The sequence below is a fragment of the Ahaetulla prasina genome, chromosome 5, assembly GCF_028640845.1.
Source record: "Ahaetulla prasina isolate Xishuangbanna chromosome 5, ASM2864084v1, whole genome shotgun sequence".
NCBI classification, from domain to species: domain Eukaryota; kingdom Metazoa; phylum Chordata; class Lepidosauria; order Squamata; family Colubridae; genus Ahaetulla; species Ahaetulla prasina.
Genome location: NC_080543.1, coordinates 88,687,006 through 88,706,708, shown reverse-complemented (window position 1 = coordinate 88,706,708; position 19,703 = coordinate 88,687,006). Strand labels below are relative to the sequence as shown.

The 19,703-nt window shown below is 34.7% G+C and overlaps 1 protein-coding gene across 3 annotated transcripts in view; it reads right to left on the bottom strand.

The window, feature by feature from the left end:
- PUDP (pseudouridine 5'-phosphatase) overlaps window positions 1-19,703 on the bottom strand; it is a 64,277-nt gene that overhangs the window by 27,241 nt on the left and 17,333 nt on the right. For all 3 annotated transcript variants that reach the window (XR_009155286.1, XR_009155287.1, XM_058184656.1), the window contains exons 2-3: window positions 15,544-15,762; window positions 6,809-7,038 (exon numbers count right to left, since the gene is read on the bottom strand). Coding sequence is in view for 1 of the 3 variants with exons in the window: in XM_058184656.1 (XP_058040639.1) it covers window positions 6,809-7,038; window positions 15,544-15,762 (449 nt within the window). In the remaining 2 variants the exon portion in view is untranslated. The remainder of the gene's footprint in view (window positions 1-6,808; window positions 7,039-15,543; window positions 15,763-19,703) is intronic.

Sequence of the window (19,703 nt, the reverse complement as noted above, 5' to 3'; positions counted from 1 at the left end):
TCTATAATGGACAAAAATACAAACAAATAGAAGGAGCACCCATGGGATCACCCTCTCACCTGTCATTGCCAACCTCTACATGGAACACTTTGAAACCCAAGCACTAGAAAAATCTGATCACAAACCCAAACTCTGGCTCAGATATGTAGACGACACCTTCATAATCTGGCCACACGGAAAGAAAAACTTGACAACTTCCTCACACACCTCAATAGCCTACACCCCAAAATACAGTTCACCATGGAAACAGAAGTTAATAACCAACTTCCTTCCTGGATGTCTTAGTCTACAGAAAACCCAATGGCTCCCTAGGACACACCATCTACCAGAAGAAAACACACACAAACCGCTATCTGCATGCACTCTCACACCACCACCCAGCACAGATCAACTCCGTAGCCAAGACACTCATCTCCAGAACAAAATGCTTAGCTGATGAACAACACCTAAAACCCGAACTAGACACTCTCACTAACGTACTAACATCCAATGGATTCCAGAGAAATAAGGTTACCACGCTAATCCAAAAGAACCCCCACTAAAATCCAAGACAGAGAACAAGAAAATGGCACAGCCCTCCTCCCATATATAAAAGGCACCACAGACAGAATCAGCAAGATCCTCCACAAACACAACATCAAGACAGCATTCTGCACAAACAGAAAAATATCCACCATCCTAAGAAACCCCAAAGACAAAATTGAGTTAGAAAATCAAGGAGTATATGAAATCCCATGCACCGCCTGCCCCACCACATACATTGGACAAACCAACAGAAGAATAAGTGCGCATTGAAGAACACAAGAACTCATTCAAAAAAGAGGAACCAACTTCTTCCCTGGTCCAACACTTTAAAGTCACAGGACATGATATTGACTTTAAAAAGACCAGAACTATCGCCAAAACTGAACACTTTAACAACAGAATAATCAGAGAAGTCATTGAGATAGAAAAACGCCCACACAGCATGAACAAACGAGATGACACCTCCCGCCTACCAGCCATTTGGAAACCCGCCCTTATTGACAAACGAGTCCCTAACACGAGGAATGACACCAGACCCACACTCACAAGGTCCACACAGGATGTCACCACCACACATCCACCCAGAAAGCAGACCCAAACCCACACTGATCAGGAAGCACGACCAAGGACCAGAAGCCAGACCGCAGCTGCAACATTAGCCATTTCAAACCCCTCCAATCCATACATACAGCAGACAGACACCCACTATGAAGATGTAGCACGACCACAAACACGAAGCCAAACAACAGCAATGCAGCTCACCAGCTCAAATCCCCCTGCAACTCAGACTAATCTGAGCACAACCAAGCCCCCACCAACACAGGACACACCCCCAGCCAATCAGAGCACAAAAAAACCCCATCCAATCAGAGCACAGCCAAGCTCCCACCCAATCAGTTCAAACCCCCACTAGCAGTTAAAAAGGAAGAAACAGCTGCAATCACACATTGCTCCCAGAAGCATGAAGCTGAAGCCTGAAGGTGACGAATGAGACTTCGTCGAAACGTCGCCAAGACACTTCCTGTGAAAACCTCAGAAAACAAATATATATATATATATATGTGTGTGTGTGTGTGTGTGTGTGTCTTTGGTTTTATATATATATAAATGATCACTAAGATTAAATCCATTTATGTTGTCCGAGATCAATCTACATTTTTCTATATATTTTTCATGTACCTATATTCTGTTCTGATTCAGGAAACATTTTCTTATTTTTTATGTAACCTTGTTTGAAACTTGCTGAGTTTTTTGTCAAAATGATTAATAAGATTTATATTAGTAGTGCATATATTAATATATTAATGGTTTAACAAATATTTTCAGAAACTGAAATAGTAGCAAATTTCATAGCACTGTGCAGCAATTTTCTGCCCTTGTAAAGCCTATGATGTGGTTTTCTGCTGCCCTTAAAATGTTTTTCAATCCTTCCAATATAGATGTGCACAAGTAACATAACAAATTCTTTAGAGCAGGCAATGTCAGTTTCTGAAAGGTTGGTGATTTTCATTTTTACAGTTCATAACATAACCCGGCCTGCAACAAACTTATAATGTCAATGTAAGGTTAGCATTTGGACATCTGTATGATATATATGCTAGTTAGGTATTTGAGAACTACAGTACTTTAGAGATTTTGCCAATTAGAATAATGTAAATTTTGCACTAAAAATGCAAGTCTGGCAAAATTTCTGCAAGTGTGATCTTGTTCAACAAGGGCAAAAAGAGAGAGAAGGCACTGTTTTATCAGCTATGCAAGTTTTATACTTTAGTCATTCGGATTCTTCAGTTTGAGATTGATTAGTTTGTCAAAATAAAAAGCAATTTTACAACAGACAGGTAGTCCTCAACCTATGATCATATAGTCAGTGACTGTTACGAATTATGATAACACTGAAGAAATGGTGGTTAAAACTGGCCATTAAAAATTCCAGCATGATTGAGATCCAGTACTTAGCAATTTGTCCATACTTATGACCAGTTGCAAGCACCCTGCAATTGCAATCACATGGTTGCCATTTGCGTCCTTCCCTGCCAGCTTTTCCAGAAAGACAAATCTCCCTGACCCAAAAATCTTCCCCAATCCCTCTTTGCTTTGTCATACCTACCTCTTGTCCACACCTTCCCACTCTGACGTGTTGCATCCACATAGACCCTCTCCAACTCAGGTGTACCACTTGCACAGCCTCAGGCATATTCTCCAACCTGCACAGTGCCTCTCACACACTTCCTCACTCTCCCCAACCCATCTGGACCTCATGTATCCCCTTGCACTCTTGTGGACCTCCCCAGTAACTTCACTAGAAAACAACTTAGGTACCATTAACATTCCACACTAATGAATGCACAAACGTTCAGAATTTTTACCTATTTCCAGAAATAAACCCTAATTCTTCCAAAGATACTCTTGCAATCTCTCCTTATACATTTTATGAATTGTATTCCCCTTCTCTAGCTTCTCTTATTATTCTTGTCAATAATAATTTTTTTAATCTGTTATCATCTTGTGGGTGCTCCATCACTAGAGGCTTTTGAAAAGAGACTGGACAGTCACTTGTCTGGAAAGATATAGGGCTGTGATGCAAACCTATGACATGCATGTCCAAAGTGGCACATGAAGCCATGTCACCAGGCACGCGTGGCCTTGTCTGTTTGTCTTCGGTGTTTCTGGCATGCATGCAATCAGCTGTCCTTCGCATGTGTGGCAGTGCTGAAAACCAGTGTGCACATGCGTGCTGGCCAGCTGATTGTCAGGTGCGCATGTGTGCCAGAACCCAGAAGTTCAGCTTTTCCGGAGCACAATCCCTTCACACATGCAGCAGTGCCAAAAATTGGCCTGAGCATGCACACCAGCCATCTGATCATCAGGCACGCATGCGCGCTAGAACCCAGAAGTTCAGCTTTCCCGTAGTGCAGTCCTGATGAGAGTGTGCTTGCATGCAACATTTCCATGCAACCTTTTCGGTACTCGGTGCCAAAAAGGTTCGCCATGTCTAGTATAGAGCTTCTGCGTAAGCAGGAGGTTATATTAGAAGATCTCCGTGGTCCTTTCCAACACTGTTTTAAAAAATAGATTTTTTAATCTATAATCATATTTTAATCTATTATCATCTTACCAACTGCCTAGCAATTTTCAGGATTTGCAAATCTTTCATACTGTTGTGACCTAGGCTCACTTAGGCATAATAGACACACTTAGTCTTAAACAAGCCTATTTTATAATAACAGCTGGGAATTACTTCATTCCCAGCTTAGTCCAAATTAATTCTAAAACAAGTCCTTCAGGAAAAGTCCTTTGGCCTTATCACAAACCTTTATCTTCTTTGGTAACCTGCCAAAGGTTTTTCTTGGCAAAGCCCCACGAAGTTCAAAAACAAGAGATGCCGAATAGAAACAGATTTAGCAACATTGCTTTACTACAAAGAGCCCAAGAGCCTAATGGGAGGGGCCAATCATCTCCTGGCCTTACTCCCAAGTCATCCTTTTTGCTTTAGCTACTCTTGCCTTCTGGCAGCTCTTCATAATCGTGCACTAGGAACAGGCTCCTCCTGTTCTTCTGACTCTCTGCTGTCTGCCTCTGGAGGCTGGAGAGACTGCGCATTACTCCTAGATGGCCTTGGCCGCATCTCTGCCTCCGACGCAGAACCCTCATCCGGGCCTTCTCCTAACTCCAGGACTGGCTCATTGTCTTCCTCAGCCTCCTCACTGTCTGACTCCGCTGCTAGCTCCGCGGGCTGCTGGCGGACCACAACACACACCAGTTGCTTCTCTTTTTAAGTATTAGTTTTAAAAATAATGTAATGTATTTTATAAATAGCATTTTTAAAGTTTAAAATAATTTAGCAATAAGTTGCTCAAAATAAAAATAGTTGAACTGACTTCTTTAAGGAGTCTCACATGTTCCTTGCACATTATGTTTAATAATTCTACCAAGGAAGAAATAGATTCTTTACTCTTGCAATGTTTCCTTATACAAAAATAAAATGCATATTCAACTACAGCAAAAATATAATAAATACATATAAAATTCCATTTTAAGGGTTTGGGAGGCTTTTCTTCACTATTGCCAAAAATTAAGAAAATTAAAGTTAAAATTAAGAAATTACATTATCTTACAATCAGCTTACAAAAAGAGAATAAATAAAGTAACAGCTTAACATTTGCATCAGACTTGAACATTCTTCTACATTATATACACGTTCTTCTAAGTAACACTACAAGGAGCAGGTCTTTGTGAGAACACCAAAAAAAGTATGTTCTTGTCTCAGTAACATGCAGTCTTTATTCATTTGAAGAACTCATTCAGTAATGTTTGAGTTTGAAAATTTATCATGAATTTATGCCTGTTGACAGATCAAAGGTATTGATCTGTCAACAGTTAGATAGCAAGCTCAGTCTTCGTTCTTTTAAAAATTACACTTTCTAATCATTGATCAGAGTAATAATGTTCATCATTTTAGAGAAATTAGATTGCAAACACTTGATGATTTTTTAAATGAAAGAGACAAGTAAACAAAGGATAGCTCCTTGCCCATTTCCAACAGTGACTTCTCAGCTGACCACTGCTACTGATAAAACAAATAAATATGTATCTACAATATAAATAGATATTTTAAAAATTACAGTCAGATAAGAAAGGAATGTCTATTTTTTTCTGATATTAAAGCAATTTCAAGTTACACAGATATTTAAAGAAACTCACATTTGTAACAAAGTTATGAGTAAAAACTACCATATCTTTTGATTCCTTTATATTGATGCTAGGAAAAAAGGCACAAGAAAAAAATTACTACCTAATTGCAAATATAATCACTAATAGTTACTTAATTTCACTGCTAAATTTATCCTCTACTTTCTATATTTCCTTTAAAAGCTTTTTTTTCTAATAAGATTCTTGAAATTGATTTCTTCTTTGATGGCAGAGTAATTAATATATATTTAATGCATTAATATGTTTATATTAATTTAATACTTTGAAAACTACCATCCAGGCTGTCCTTATATTATTATATAAGTAATTAAATTATATATAGTCATGAGAATACACAGATACCCAAACATCATAAGATTAATGCCTCCTTTGGTATTGAATTATCTTAATGATAATTTATCACAGAGTAAGAGAAAAAAAAAAAAGAAAACACGGATGTCCAAATAAAAAATCACTGTAAAAATAAAGATTTTGCAGTATTTTAAAATATATTTGCTTATTCCCCATATGTCTGTTTAGAGTAACACATTACAGCATAAATGTAATAACATTAATGGAAGAATTTCTTGTTCTACTTGTTCTTTGTTCTGAGGTTGTAAAGATGCAATTATGACAAGTATAAAGCAGTTAAACCGACAATTTCAACTTCTATGATAAGATTTGTTGAAGTAAATTAAACATAGCTATTCTATTATTATATTCAGTAGCAATGCCAAAAGCAAACTCTTGTATACTGCAAAAGATATATGATTCAGCAAAGAGGCTATCATGAAAGATTCAATAAAAAATCTGTAATGAGCTCCTTAATACAGTGGCTTATTCTCCACACTTAATAATGCACTGCTTTTTAGTAATGAACTTTCACAGCTTCCACGTGGAATGGCAGAGAGCTATAAAACATAAATTATTATTTTATTCCTATATTATCAGCTGCCTGATATATTATCAAGAGATATGTAAACTTCCTTTTACAACAAAATCTAAACCCAAATGAAAGGGCATTTCCTTAAAAGGAATGGGGCGATTCCTCCCCCTCCCAAATGATTATTTTGTGAGTGACCTTTCTCTGAGGATTCCATACATTTTTAAAAAAATCTTCCACAGCTGAGTGAAAGCAGTCCTGGCAGTTTCTCCTCTTTTCCTACTCAATGGAGACTCCCTACATGTAAAGAATAGTCCATAACAAACAGGACCGGTGCATTTTTGTCTCAATTGCTTTTGAATGTGAATAAGCTGTTGCAGCATTCCTTAATGACAGAACCAACTTGGGCAAATGTAGATTTGGAAGAAACATGAGACAGTTGCCAAAGAGTGTTGTTTGGAATGTTGGTGTTAGGAGTCACCTGGAATTTCCTGGTGGTCTCCTATCCAATTAGTTACTAATCTTGTTGCTTCCTTTCCAAGTCCAATTAAAATATTGCTTTGGATCAAACAGTGGCCCATCAGTTGTCATTATAAATCATTACATTAAAGATCCATCAAATATCAAATTGTTTTCACATTAAAAACAATAAAAGTTCAAAATATAACAGCTTGGATTTTGGTTATTAGTCTATTTTGTGATTATGTTTACCTTTTCTGGACATGGAGGAGGATCAAATCTCTTTGCACAAACTAAAAACACATCAGGTTGTGGCTTGCCATACTTTACTTCAGGGTCATCTCCCAAAACAATGTGATGAAATAAAGCAAAGAAGTCTTTGTGTCGGCTTGTTTTCATTTCAAATGTCACTCGAGATGAACTAGTAGCAACAGCTATGGGAATGTTATGTTTGTGTAGATGGTGGATTAGTTTTTCAACTCCTGTGTAAGAAAAATACAAAAATACTTTAAATGCACTGATTGATACACCCACAAAAACATGTACACACTTTTTTCTTACCTTTTCCTTATCTTTTCTTTTTTGCCCTATGTTGCCTTTATGGGTAAATAAAAATTCAAACAATAATCTTTATTGTTTCTGACTTTATGTACATATATCTAAAGTATCTAATATAAAGAAATATTCAATTAAAAAATCCCCAAATAATAACTTAATAGCAAATAAAGAAGCTACTGTTCCTCATGCATATACACACATACAAACGTGTGTGTGTGTGTGAGTGTGTGTGTGTGACAATCCACCAAATGATTCCCACTACTGATGGATCTATGACCATCTCCCTTTCAATGAAGATACTAGCGTAAGGCCTCTCCATATATAACATATATGTTGGGACAGACTCTACTGTACATACTGTATGTATTACAATAATGCATAGAAAGCCAGGTTGCAGTAGCGGTTAAGTCATTAGGATATAAACCACTAGTCCCATCTTAGGCACAAAGCCAGCTGGGTGATTTTGACTCTCAGCCTTAAGAAAAGAAGCAATGAGAAACCACTTCTAGAGTCTTGCCAAGACAATTGCAGGAACAAGTCTAGGCAATTGCCACACAGACTTGAAGGAACAACAACAATAACAACAACAAAAAAGCAAAGAAAGAGACCCTGTTAATGTCATTTGATCATATGAATATGGAAAATATTTTTGCCTTATAGGAAGGCAGTAATAAATCCTATGCCTCAAAGTCCAAATAATGTCCAAAGAAACTTAATTATTTGAATGTGAAAATAAATGTTATTTGGTCTGTTTTACTAAACAATAATCATACAAAGATATTTGGGAAGTTTCGCTTGTTACTTTTAAAATATTATGAAAACATGATAATTAAAACTTATCAATCTCTCTCCAACTTGGGTAGAAAAAATTGAAAACTTGGAAAGACAGAACACTTATGTATTACAATAAAGAATTGTAATTTTTAAATTATATTTTACTGTAGCTTAGATGCCCTAGTAAGTGGCCATTTAATAGTTTAAAAAAGAAGAGGCTGAGATATTAAATTATTAAAACACATTAAAATATTTCTCTAATTATTGGGCTTATTCTTATAATCAGTTATCCTGGGAACAATTACTTTTGTTACAAGAAATATATTTGCATAGATACAAATTACAAAATATTGGTATTTGATTTGCTATTGTGAGAAACTATTTTTTTCGTTGAGTAAAACTAGTTTAAAAAACATGTTTCAGCTCATATATCAAGCTATAAAGCTAGGTGAAAAAGGGAAAATGAATTACCATAGGTTTCTTATATGAAAAACAATGCAATCTACACATTGTTCTGCATTTAAATAGTTTACTGCTCCAAATGACCTCATTTTAATGTTTCAAAGAGACCTTTCTCTTAGGCTAAATCCAAAAATAGATATTTTCAAGAAACTTTGTTTTCTATAAAACTGCTGGAAATAAAAAGTGATTGATTAATGTCAAAGTATTAATTTCAATCATGTCAATTTAAAAAAAATAAATTTATCACATTTCATTCTTTATTATTATAATAAATATAAAAAATAATTACAGTATTTAATAGGCTGCTCTAGCAATTAGAATATTATACATTTGCAACTGAATCTAGCATGTATATTATCCAACCATAATCCAAGTCCTTTAATTATGCTACTCACACATACTTTGCACAGAGACATTTTTACACAAATTCAATTGGATTTATCAAATTAAGGCATTTCTGTTTGAAATATTTATGTACTGATCCTTATTAAACATAACACACTCACACAATGTCTATAACTTAGAAAAAGGTTTGCAATTATTAATCAGAACAATTAAAAGGTCTTGCCTGATTAGGACAACATGCATATAAATGGCATAAATAAATAAATGTTAAATATTTCCAAATGTGTCCAATAGCTGTTTTCAGAGAGAAAATGCTTGTAATTGCCTCATGATTTGTAGAAGAATCAGGTAATAGATCTGAATGAAAATATCTTAGTCTCGCAAACAGGAGATTATAGATGCAGAAGAAATAAATTGCAGTTCTGTATTAAAGACATATGTATGTATGTATGTATGTATGTATGTGTGTAATGTCATATATATATGGAATGAATGTTGTGGTGGTGGGCAAAAAGAAGGAATACATAAGTTAGAGGTATTTGAATGTTTCTGTTTCGATGAAGAAAAATAATAAAAAAAATTCAGAATGAATATTTGGGAAAAATGTGCAACATTCCAGATGAAATATGATCAATGGAAAGGGGAGATGAAAATGTTGGACAGCATGAATTAATATGTAAAAGAAAATAAAGAGGTACTGAAAAGGTAAGACCATTTTCAGACCCAACAATTATGGAAGATCAGTTTGGTTTGATGAATAAATGCATTTAAGTCTACTCATACATACATAAAGAAATAGAATGAATTAAAGGAAAAGCATGTTTCATATGGTTATCATTGAAAACAGAATTATGGAAGGCTATAAGAATAATGAGAAGTTACGAATATTGATGCAGCAGATTAGAATTTGATAAAAATGAAAAGAAACTAGAGTAAATGCAAAAAGATCTAGAAAGAAAGAACAGGAATGTAAAGAAATACTAGAAAATATATTCCGACTAAATGATTGAAAATTGGCAAAAGAAAGTAGCGGTAGATTTGCAAGCAGCTCAGAACATTAGAAAAATAATTATATTAGATAATGTAACATAGGTGTTATCTAACCTTAATCCAAGTCCTTTAATTATGCTACTCACACATACTTTGCACAGAGACATTTTTACACAAATTCAATTGGATTTATCAAATTAAGGCATTTCTGTTTGAAATATTTATGTACTGATCCTTATTAAACATAACACACTCACACAATGTCTATAACTTAGAAAAAGGTTTGCAATTATTAATCAGAACAATTAAAAGGTCTTGCCTGATTAGGACAACATGCATATAAATGGCATAAATAAATAAATGTTAAATATTTCCAAATGTGTCCAATAGTTGTTTTCAGAGAGAAAATGCTTGTAATTGCCTCATGATTTGTAGAAGAATCAGGTAATAGATCTGAATGAAAATATCTTAGTCTCGCAAACAGGAGATTATAGATGCAGAAGAAATAAATTGCAGTTCTGTATTAAAGACATATGTATGTATGTATGTATGTATGTATGTATGTGTGTAATGTCATATATATATGGAATGAATATTGTGGTGGTGGGCAAAAAGAAGGAATACATAAGTTAGAGGTATTTGAATGTTTCTGTTTCGATGAAGAAAAATAATAAAAAAAATTCAGAATGAATATTTGGGAAAAATGTGCAAAATTCCAGATGAAATATGATCAATGGAAAGGGGAGATGAAAATGTTGGACAGCATGAATTAATATGTAAAAGAAAATAAAGAGGTACTGAAAAGGTAAGACCATTTTCAGACCCAACAATTATGGAAGATCAGTTTGGTTTGATGAATAAATGCATTTAAGTCTACTCATACATACATAAAGAAATAGAATGAATTAAAGGAAAAGCATGTTTCATTTGGTTATCATTGAAAACAGAATTATGGAAGGCTATAAGAATAATGAGAAGTTACGAATATTGATGCAGCAGATTAGAATTTGATAAAAATGAAAAGAAACTAGAGTAAATGCAAAAAGATCTAGAAAGAAAGAACAGGAATGTAAAGAAATACTAGAAAATATATTCCCGACTAAATGATTGAAAATTGGCAAAAGAAAGTAGCGGTAGATTTGCAAGCAGCTCAGAACATTAGAAAAATAATTATATTAGATAATGTAACATAGGTGTTATCTAACCTTACCAAGTTACAAAGATTAGTTATGCAAGCCAGAAGAATGAAAACAGATATTTGGTGGAATGAAAAACACTATAGTCATAAAAAACTTGCAGGTAATAAAATAAATTTAACAAAAACCAAGAACAAGATAAATCATGTTACAGAGGGATAAGGACTGCAAAAAATACGATCAAAAGCAAGAAATAGTTAAGATTTCAAAAAGAAAGAAAAATGCAGGGTTTTTTTAATGGAAATAAAAAGTAGTTATGCAATTAAGAACTAAATAAGGAACCTTCAGTAGAATAAATAGAATTAAAAACAAGTGTATTGGGATATAATTGAAATTAATGACAGTTGGAACAAGTGTTTTATTAGAGATTTACATGGAAATGACATAATATAATAAACGGAATTAAAATATAAATACTAAGAATTCAAGGAAAAATAATAAGCAACAATTGATAAACAATTGAAAACTTTAGGACTGCAGGTACATATGAGTTATTAAAGAAATATTAAAATATGGTGGTATGCTTCTGGAATAGCAATATAACTGATTAAATTGCATCTGAAACCTAATAAGGCTGAGGAACAGATTTAACAGATTAACAGAGATAGAAGGGATCTTATAGGTTATCTAGTCCAACCTCCCACCCAAGCAGGAGACCCAACACCTGTGATGGCGATGTTGTGGTCCACCAGCAGCCTCTGGACCTGGCAGCGGAATCAGACAGTGAGGAAGCTGGGGAGGACAATGGGCCAGTCCTGGAGTTAGGGGAAGGCCCGGACAAGGGCTCTGCATCGGAGGCACAGATGGGGCCAGGGCCATCTAGGAGTGATGTGCGGATTCCGGAGCCTCCAGAGGCAAACAGCAGAGAAGGAGAGGAACAGGAGAAGCCTGTTCCTAGTGCATGCATGCAAAGAGCTGCCAGAAGGCAAGATCAGCTGAAGAAAAAAGGACAACTCAGGAGTAAGGCTAGAAGATGATTGGCCACTCCCATAAGGCTTAAAAGAGTAGCAATGAGCCGTTGGGTTCATTGTAGGAAAGCAACATTGATTCCCGTGCTTCTTGTCAGCATCTCTTGAACTTTGTGAGGGTTTTGCCAAGAAAAGCCTTTGGCAGGTTGCCAAAGACATCAAAAGTTGGTGATAAGGCTGATGGACTGGTTATTAAGAATTTTGTTTTGGACGAAGCTGAGAATTAATTCATTCTCAGCTTTAATAAAATAAGTTTGTTGAGGACTGAATTTTGTTTAGTAATCACTACTTGGGCCTTGGTCACAACAGGTGAACCTATGGCACTTGTGCCAGATGTGGCACACAGCACACTCTCTGATAGCACGCAAGCTGTCACCCCAGTTCAGCTCCGCTGTGCATGCGAGCACACCTCCCACTGGCCAGCTGGTCTTTGGGTCCCTGCCACGCATGTGCAGGGAGCACTATGTTAAGAATGAAATAAGATTTGTTTGGCATGAACTGTTTTTAACAAACCCATGCTGGCTTTTAGTTATTACTTTACTCATTTTTAGATGTTGGCAGATGTTTTTTTATTATCTTTTCCAGTATCTCCCCGGGTATTGATGCTAGGCTGATTGGTCTGTAGTTTCCTGGGTCTGTTTTTCCCCCCTTTTTTGAAGATGGAAACCACATTAGCTCTTTTCCAGTCCTCTGGTAATTGTCTGGTGCTCCAGGGTTTTTGGAAGAACTCTGGGATGTAATCCATCAGGTCTCAGTGATCTGTATTCATTAAAATCAGACAGGTGTTCTCTTATCATTTTTTGGCTTATTTTAATTTTTATTTCTAGTCTGTCTTCTACAATTATGTTTTGGTAGGTTGGACTATTGTTTCTTTTTGGGTGAAGACTGATGCAAAGAATGAGTTAAGCAGCTCTGCTTTCTCTCTGCTGCCTGTTACTTCTTTGCTGTCTTCTCTTTTTAGTGGACTGACTGTTTTCTTGATTTTTTTCTTATTTATATGTTAAAAGAAACTTTTTTTTCTTATCTTTGACTTTTGTTGTAAGTTTTTGTTCATTCTGAGTGGAAGGAAGGAAGGAAGGAAGGAAGGAAGGAAGGAAGGAAGGAAGGGAAGAGGGAATGCAAAACTTTATGGGAATTAGTTTATGGAACATGATGAAATAGTATGAGAGTAACTACGTGGCTATCAGGAGTTGAAAACAACTTGATGGCAGATAATCAGTCATGAGAAGTTACAATGAAGAAAATTTGGACAATAAGAAAGGTGAAGGCCAAATTTTTGCTCTTTCTAGATTACTGAGAAGTTTATAAATGTGAGAAAGTTTATTCATTTATAGAGCTTCAGTTTTATCTGCTGTATCACTTTAGGTATTTTGCTATGTAAACCTAATGGACAGAGTTGTAGCATTGTTGTACTTTTCCAAAAATATTGTATCTAGGAAATTATTTTGCTCATGGCATTTTCCTAAAAAGATAAGTTTTCAGAGCACTAAATGAAGAATATAAAATAGTAATTTTACGGGCTTTTAGGCAACTCTCTAATTCAAAATCTGAGAAATGAATTTCCATTGCTGTGCTGCTTCCTGATTAGCTAAAGTTCATTAGAATCCATACTGCATAAAACATAAAAAAACGCTCTTAAGTATTTACTAAAATTAGTAACCCACAGAATAAAATATGAGACTCTAAATTATCTTTAATGTTGAAGCAGATTATTAGAGACTGCATTACTGCCATAATGCAGTAATGCAATAATATCCCAAATTTAGACAAAAATGAAATATAAAAGTAAGTTACATTAAAATCTGTTTTAAAATGATGGACTGATGATACATTATAAAAAAAAAGATAGCTATTCCATCAGTTTATTGCTTCCTTTTTTAAAAAAAAGTTTCATAGTATCAGATACATTATTCATATTTATTCTATGTTCAAATGTATTCAAACATATAAACAAATATACTGTGCACATGCACCAAAAGAAGGCTTGGGAAGGTAAGTAGAATAGCGAGGGGGGGAATCAGCTGTGGTGCGCAAGCTTGAGAACCTTTTAAAAAATGTTTTTAAAGTATTTTTCCGGAACCAGTAGTAAAAAATGTTTTAAAAAGGTAAAAAAAAAAGGTTCCAACGATCACAGCTGTGGTGTGAGATCGTTGGAACTTTTTTTAAAAAAAATTAAAGCATTTTTAACTACCAGTTCCAGAGAACCGGTAGTACAAAAGGCTTTAAAAAAGTTTTTTAAAAGTTCCACAGATCAGATGAGCGACACTCAATCATTGAACTTTTTTTTTTCTTTTTACTTTTTAAGCAATTTTTTACTACCGGTTCCAGATTCTTTAAAAAGTAATGCTTTAAAAAATGCTTTAAAAAGTAAAAAAAAAAAAAAGTTCCAATGATCACACATCGCTCAGCTGATCTTTGGAACTTTTTTTTTTTACTTTTTTTACTACCAGTTCGGCGAACCAGTAGCATTTTTTACTATCCGTTTGGGAGAACCAGCCTGAACCTGTAACATTTCACCCCTGGAATTAATACTCCTAAAGTAAGAAAAAGCACTGTATTTTCAATGTAAAAAGAAACTCATTTTCAGAAAAAATATTAATGCATTTTTCAGTAAATTAATCGTATTTAACAAACTCTATAAAGTAAAATTTTGCTGCCAATGTAAAGTCCAATGAGTTATCATTATGCCTTTTTAAGAAGCCATGAGGAAGGAAAGACTGATAGCAGTTTACTGCAGTTTCCATGGTATCTTTCCAACAGTGTTTCTGCTAATTTATGGCCAACTGACTGTATTTTTTGAAAAGGTAAAGGTTTGGGATGGATATTTTCTCCACTTACTAGAATAAAGGTTGACAGAAGATATTTTCTAACAAACTTGTATTTTAATTGGTGTTGGTCAATTCTTCAAATTTCTGCAGAAGCACATATTGAAAAGCTGGCCATCACCCTCACCTCTCATATAGATGCTACATAATGGAGTAGAAAAGGCTTTTCTCTTTCATAACATTGAGGTACCTTTATCAAACGCACTTTGATCAGCTGATGGAAGGACGATGACCATCCATAGTCAATAATAGTTCAGAAGAAGCCCTTGCTATTGGTGATTGGCTTTTTGAAACTGCATTTAGCATAGAAATGATAGTATAGACCCATGATTGCAACCCTATAGCACATGTGCCAGAGGTGGCACACAGTGCCGTCTGTGGGCACGCGAGCCGCTGCCCCAGTTCAGCTCTGCTGTGCATGTGTATGCGCTTCCCGCCTGCCAGCTGGTCTTTGTTGTGCATCCACAGGGGATGGGGAGCATGCAGGGGGCCCCCATGCATGGGGGGGCCCTGCATGCATGCGCAGGGGGGCAGGGGTCATGCGAGGGGCATGCGCATGCGTGGGGACGTGGGGTGTGCGAAGGGCACACACGCATGTGGGGGGCATTTGGGGGGGTTGGGCAGATGTGCTTTGGGCACTCAGTCTGGAAAAGGTTAGCCATCACTGGTATAGACTATAGGCAAATCATATATTTTTCTATTATCACTTAATTTTTATTATATAAAGATACTATTGGAATACATCTCAGACTTTTTTAAGTTCCAAAGCAATGTTAAGTTAATCAGGCACAAGAAAAAAAGTATCCAATCCATTAGAACTGAAAATGTAAAGAATTTGATAGGCACACACAATTGAAGAGACAAAATACCTGGCATCAACATAGCTGTGGGAAACAAATTTTCTTGCATGATTTCACTTTCATGTAACAGCTCTTCTTTGGTGATTGGAAGGTCCAGCGCATTGCGAATGATTTCTGCTCCTTCCAATGCTTTTTTACCCATTGCTAAGGTTTTTACATCCCAGGTGTAGGTTTTCCCAAAGCGACTGCAGATTTCTTGGTACACAATAGTATAAAGATGTTCAGTATCTGCGCAACAAAGAAAAGCAGAATTAAAATGATGTTTTCAACCAATAGTCAGCTAGATCGACAAACCAAAAGAGTTGAAATTTTATCTAAACAATATTTTATCTTTTTAAATAGTATAGGACAAAATTTTCAATACTAAATGACCAATCAGAAAGAAGTGGACTATGGGTAATCCTCACTTAATAACATTAATTAGGACTTTAAACACCATCATTAAGCAATGCGGTCACTAGTCAAATACTTACTTTGCTAACTTGAAACATTCTAATATATTGTTTTGAGTCTAAAACTTAAAGTACATCTTCCATTTTGTGTCCATTTAGTTATGCTTTCTATATGAATATCTTTTCTTTTCATATTCTAATCTATAAGCCCTAATTTACCATGTACAGATAAATATATCCCATTGAATTTATGAAAGGAGTCTGTGGCCTGATTCCTGTTTTATAGAATGTTTCTGCAGGACACAAGCCCTTGATTACTGCTCTTTTATTTAAGAGTATGAAGAACAAGGACACTAATAATTAAATTCTTAAGAGCATAGTGGGGATAACTCAGTATTTGTTTATAGTGGAATATTTCCCAAGAAAAAGTGGCACATATTAAATAAGAAATGAAGTAACAAGAAAAGGAATATTTATTGTAATAAAATTGATTTCAGAACAGGGTTTTCAGGGAAGAGGGCATTTAAAGTTAGGGAAAAAATATCATTACCCAAAGAAAGATCTACAGGGAAGACAAAACCCAAAGTCTATAAACTGAGAAGTGACCAATTTTTTTTGTCTTTTTCAACAAGGGAAAAACATGTAACCCCTTTTCACAGCTCTAATTAGATTGGCTCCATCATCCAAGCAACGTTCTTAGATTAGAGATTTGGATGTCTACCTTATAAGACCATATTTAAAAGTATGGTGTTATTGGTTGCAATGTAACATTTTAAGACCTTTAATATTTTAAGACAAAATAATTTGTTTTTTCAGCTTTTGAATAAAACATTAGAAGTTGTTCAAAAGATATACATTATATTGCTAGCAGCATCACTAGATTTGCTGATAGATCTAACTATATTAACACTGTAATAGTAAAAATTATAATGAAGGAATTCAAGAGCAAATACGTTTTCCTTAGGCTACTTTCAAGAATATAAAGCGTAAGGCTAAGGATCAACCCTTTTCTTGAATTTGTTATTTTAAAATATTGTCTTATGACCCTAATGAAGGCTACCCATCATGCTCATACGTTGTGATGGCTGCACAATTTTATGCCTTTTTTTGTTACAGTCATTAAGAGAATGCTGTGGTCATTAAGCAAATCAAGGTTCACCATGAGTGCCATTTTGCCAAAAACTGGAAGTAAATGCCAATTTTCAGCAAAGCCATCATAAAATGCGGTAGCTGCAGGATGCTGCAAATGGCTTGTAAATGTGGCTGTGTTGCTGAGTGCCCAAAGTTAGATCTGTGATTGCAGCCATCACAACTTTGAATTCGAGATGTAAGTGGTCCCAAAGTAGATCTATTGTAACTTTGAATGGTTGCTAAACGACAGTCATACCTGTAGAAGAACAAATGCTTAAAATTAGTTTTGTATGCATTTATAGGAGACAATAATATCTAAGATCAAAATGATGAAATTCTATTTTGAATTGGACAGCTGTTACTAAAGGAAGCTTGAACTTGAGAAGAAAGGATAAAAGGCTATAGCTAGAAACTAGCTAATTTGAGCTTCTAATACCTTGTTTCTCAAATAGTTTCCAAGGTTGAGAAACACTAATTTAGTAGTTGTTAAATTTCAGAATCATGAAGGTGTTTTACCTTGAAGATTCAAAGATAAAATAATTGTAATTGATCAAGTATTCAACCTCAACTGCTCCCTCAATTTTGCCAAATAACCTATTTTCTTTTATGTATAATGTATAATATAAGTTTGGAACTGTCTTAAGGACTGCAATCAGCTTGTAATCTGCTACAGTTATACTTAATCAGAGGCGTATGAATTGTACAGAGGAACAGATGGAACAAATAACTGAAAAATATACATTATGTCACTGTCATCGGTAGCAATATGCTATTTCATCTGATTTCTCAAAATACTTATAGCATCTTACAGATGCTGACATCTTTCAACATCTTATTTTCTCTTGAAAATGCATGAAAATACACTTTTCATGTAAATATTTCACACCGCACACATTTTCCCTTAACATATCTAAAAGAAATTCACCAAATTTCTTGTATCCTTCTGGAAAAAATGTGTAAAATTATATTTGTACAGCATAAGAAGTACACTTTCACAAAACCGTGCCTGTTTTTAAATTTTCCAAACAATATAATTGCTAGAATATGTTTGAAATCCTAGCCCAGACCAAATTAAAATACCTTTTTGGGTACACATAATTTCAACCGAAAAATAACTACTGAATTTTAAATTTTATAGACAAAAAATGAAACATAAGGCATAATAGTAACTATATGCTTACAAATTCAAATTCTCTGCACTGAATTTCTTTCTCTAAAGTGTCTTTGTTCACTGGGACCTGCTGTTTCAGAGTTCTCCCTAATGGAGAGCTGGCTTATAGAAATCTCTACATCAAGTTTCCTGGATGATCTAAACTATTAGTTTAAATTTAAGATTCAATTATATTAAGGTTCCAAAAATAACGTAAAATCATTTATATTTTATTTTGTAAATTGAAAGGATATTCCATAATTCATAAGACGCTTACAATATCAAAGAAAGAGTTAAGTACCTTTTTAGTTTAAGTATCTTTTTCAGTATGAGGCTGAAAAATATACAAAAGCACCATTACGTTTTTCTCAGTCAGCACAAGGTCAAATGTATTGGTTCTGATAGGTACCAAGATTGATAGCTTGAGGATACAAAACAAAAGAAGGGGGGGACACCAAACCCCTGTTCACTTGACAGTTCTCCACGATGCTGTCAGGAAGCTGACATAATGAGAAAATGGCAGTACAAATTATTACAATATCTAAATCTGAACAATGGGCTATTAAGTGCTGAACAAGCATTGTTTCTGCCTAAAAATAAAGACTACTGATTTACTTAACTGAGTAGAAGGGCAAACTTTATCTCTTAAATTCTTCAATGATATCCCAAAATATATAAAATGACCGCATTTTGTTTTGATCTTAGATGAATGTGTTTATACTATTTAATAAAATGATGTTTATATATTTAATAATAAATATTTGATTGAAAACTATATAATCTAAAATTTTAGAAACCAAGAAGAGTTCTTAGATATCAGTATACTAAATCTGAGAACACAGTTATCTAAATAAATTAAAAACCAATTATATTAACAAAACAAAATAGATTTATAGTTTATAATTAGGGCGTATAAGGAGTCATACTAGATCTTTCCATAGAGTAGCAATGAATCTAGGGAGGCATATTGTCTCCCTGGAGCAAAAATTAAAGATGTAACTGAGTACCTTACTAAAATAATGAACAAATTACTACCCCTTTCTTCTTTTGTTGTGGGGACCAATAACACAACTATGAATCGGAAAACTGTAACAACAGATTACAAACAGCTAGGGAAGACAGTTAAAGAATTAGGAGCACAAGTAGTATTTTCATCTATACTTCCAACAAAAGGCCAACATCCAATGAATTTTAGAAAAAAAATGATGTCATCAAGAGAACTTTGGCTTCCTAGATCATGGTTTGCATTATCTACATGAAGGGCTACTGGCAAGGGATGGCCTGCATCTCACAAGAACTAGAAAGAATATATTTGGGAAAAAAACTGGTTTGTTTTATAAAAAGGGCTTTAAATTACAATTGAAGTGGGACGGGGGGCAATCTTCACAACCTTTAGAACCTAATTACAAGCAAAAACCAGTAGATAACAAAATCACATAAGAAGGTAAAGAGTAAAGATAAAGAAAAAAGAAATCATAATGAAATAGAGAGTGATG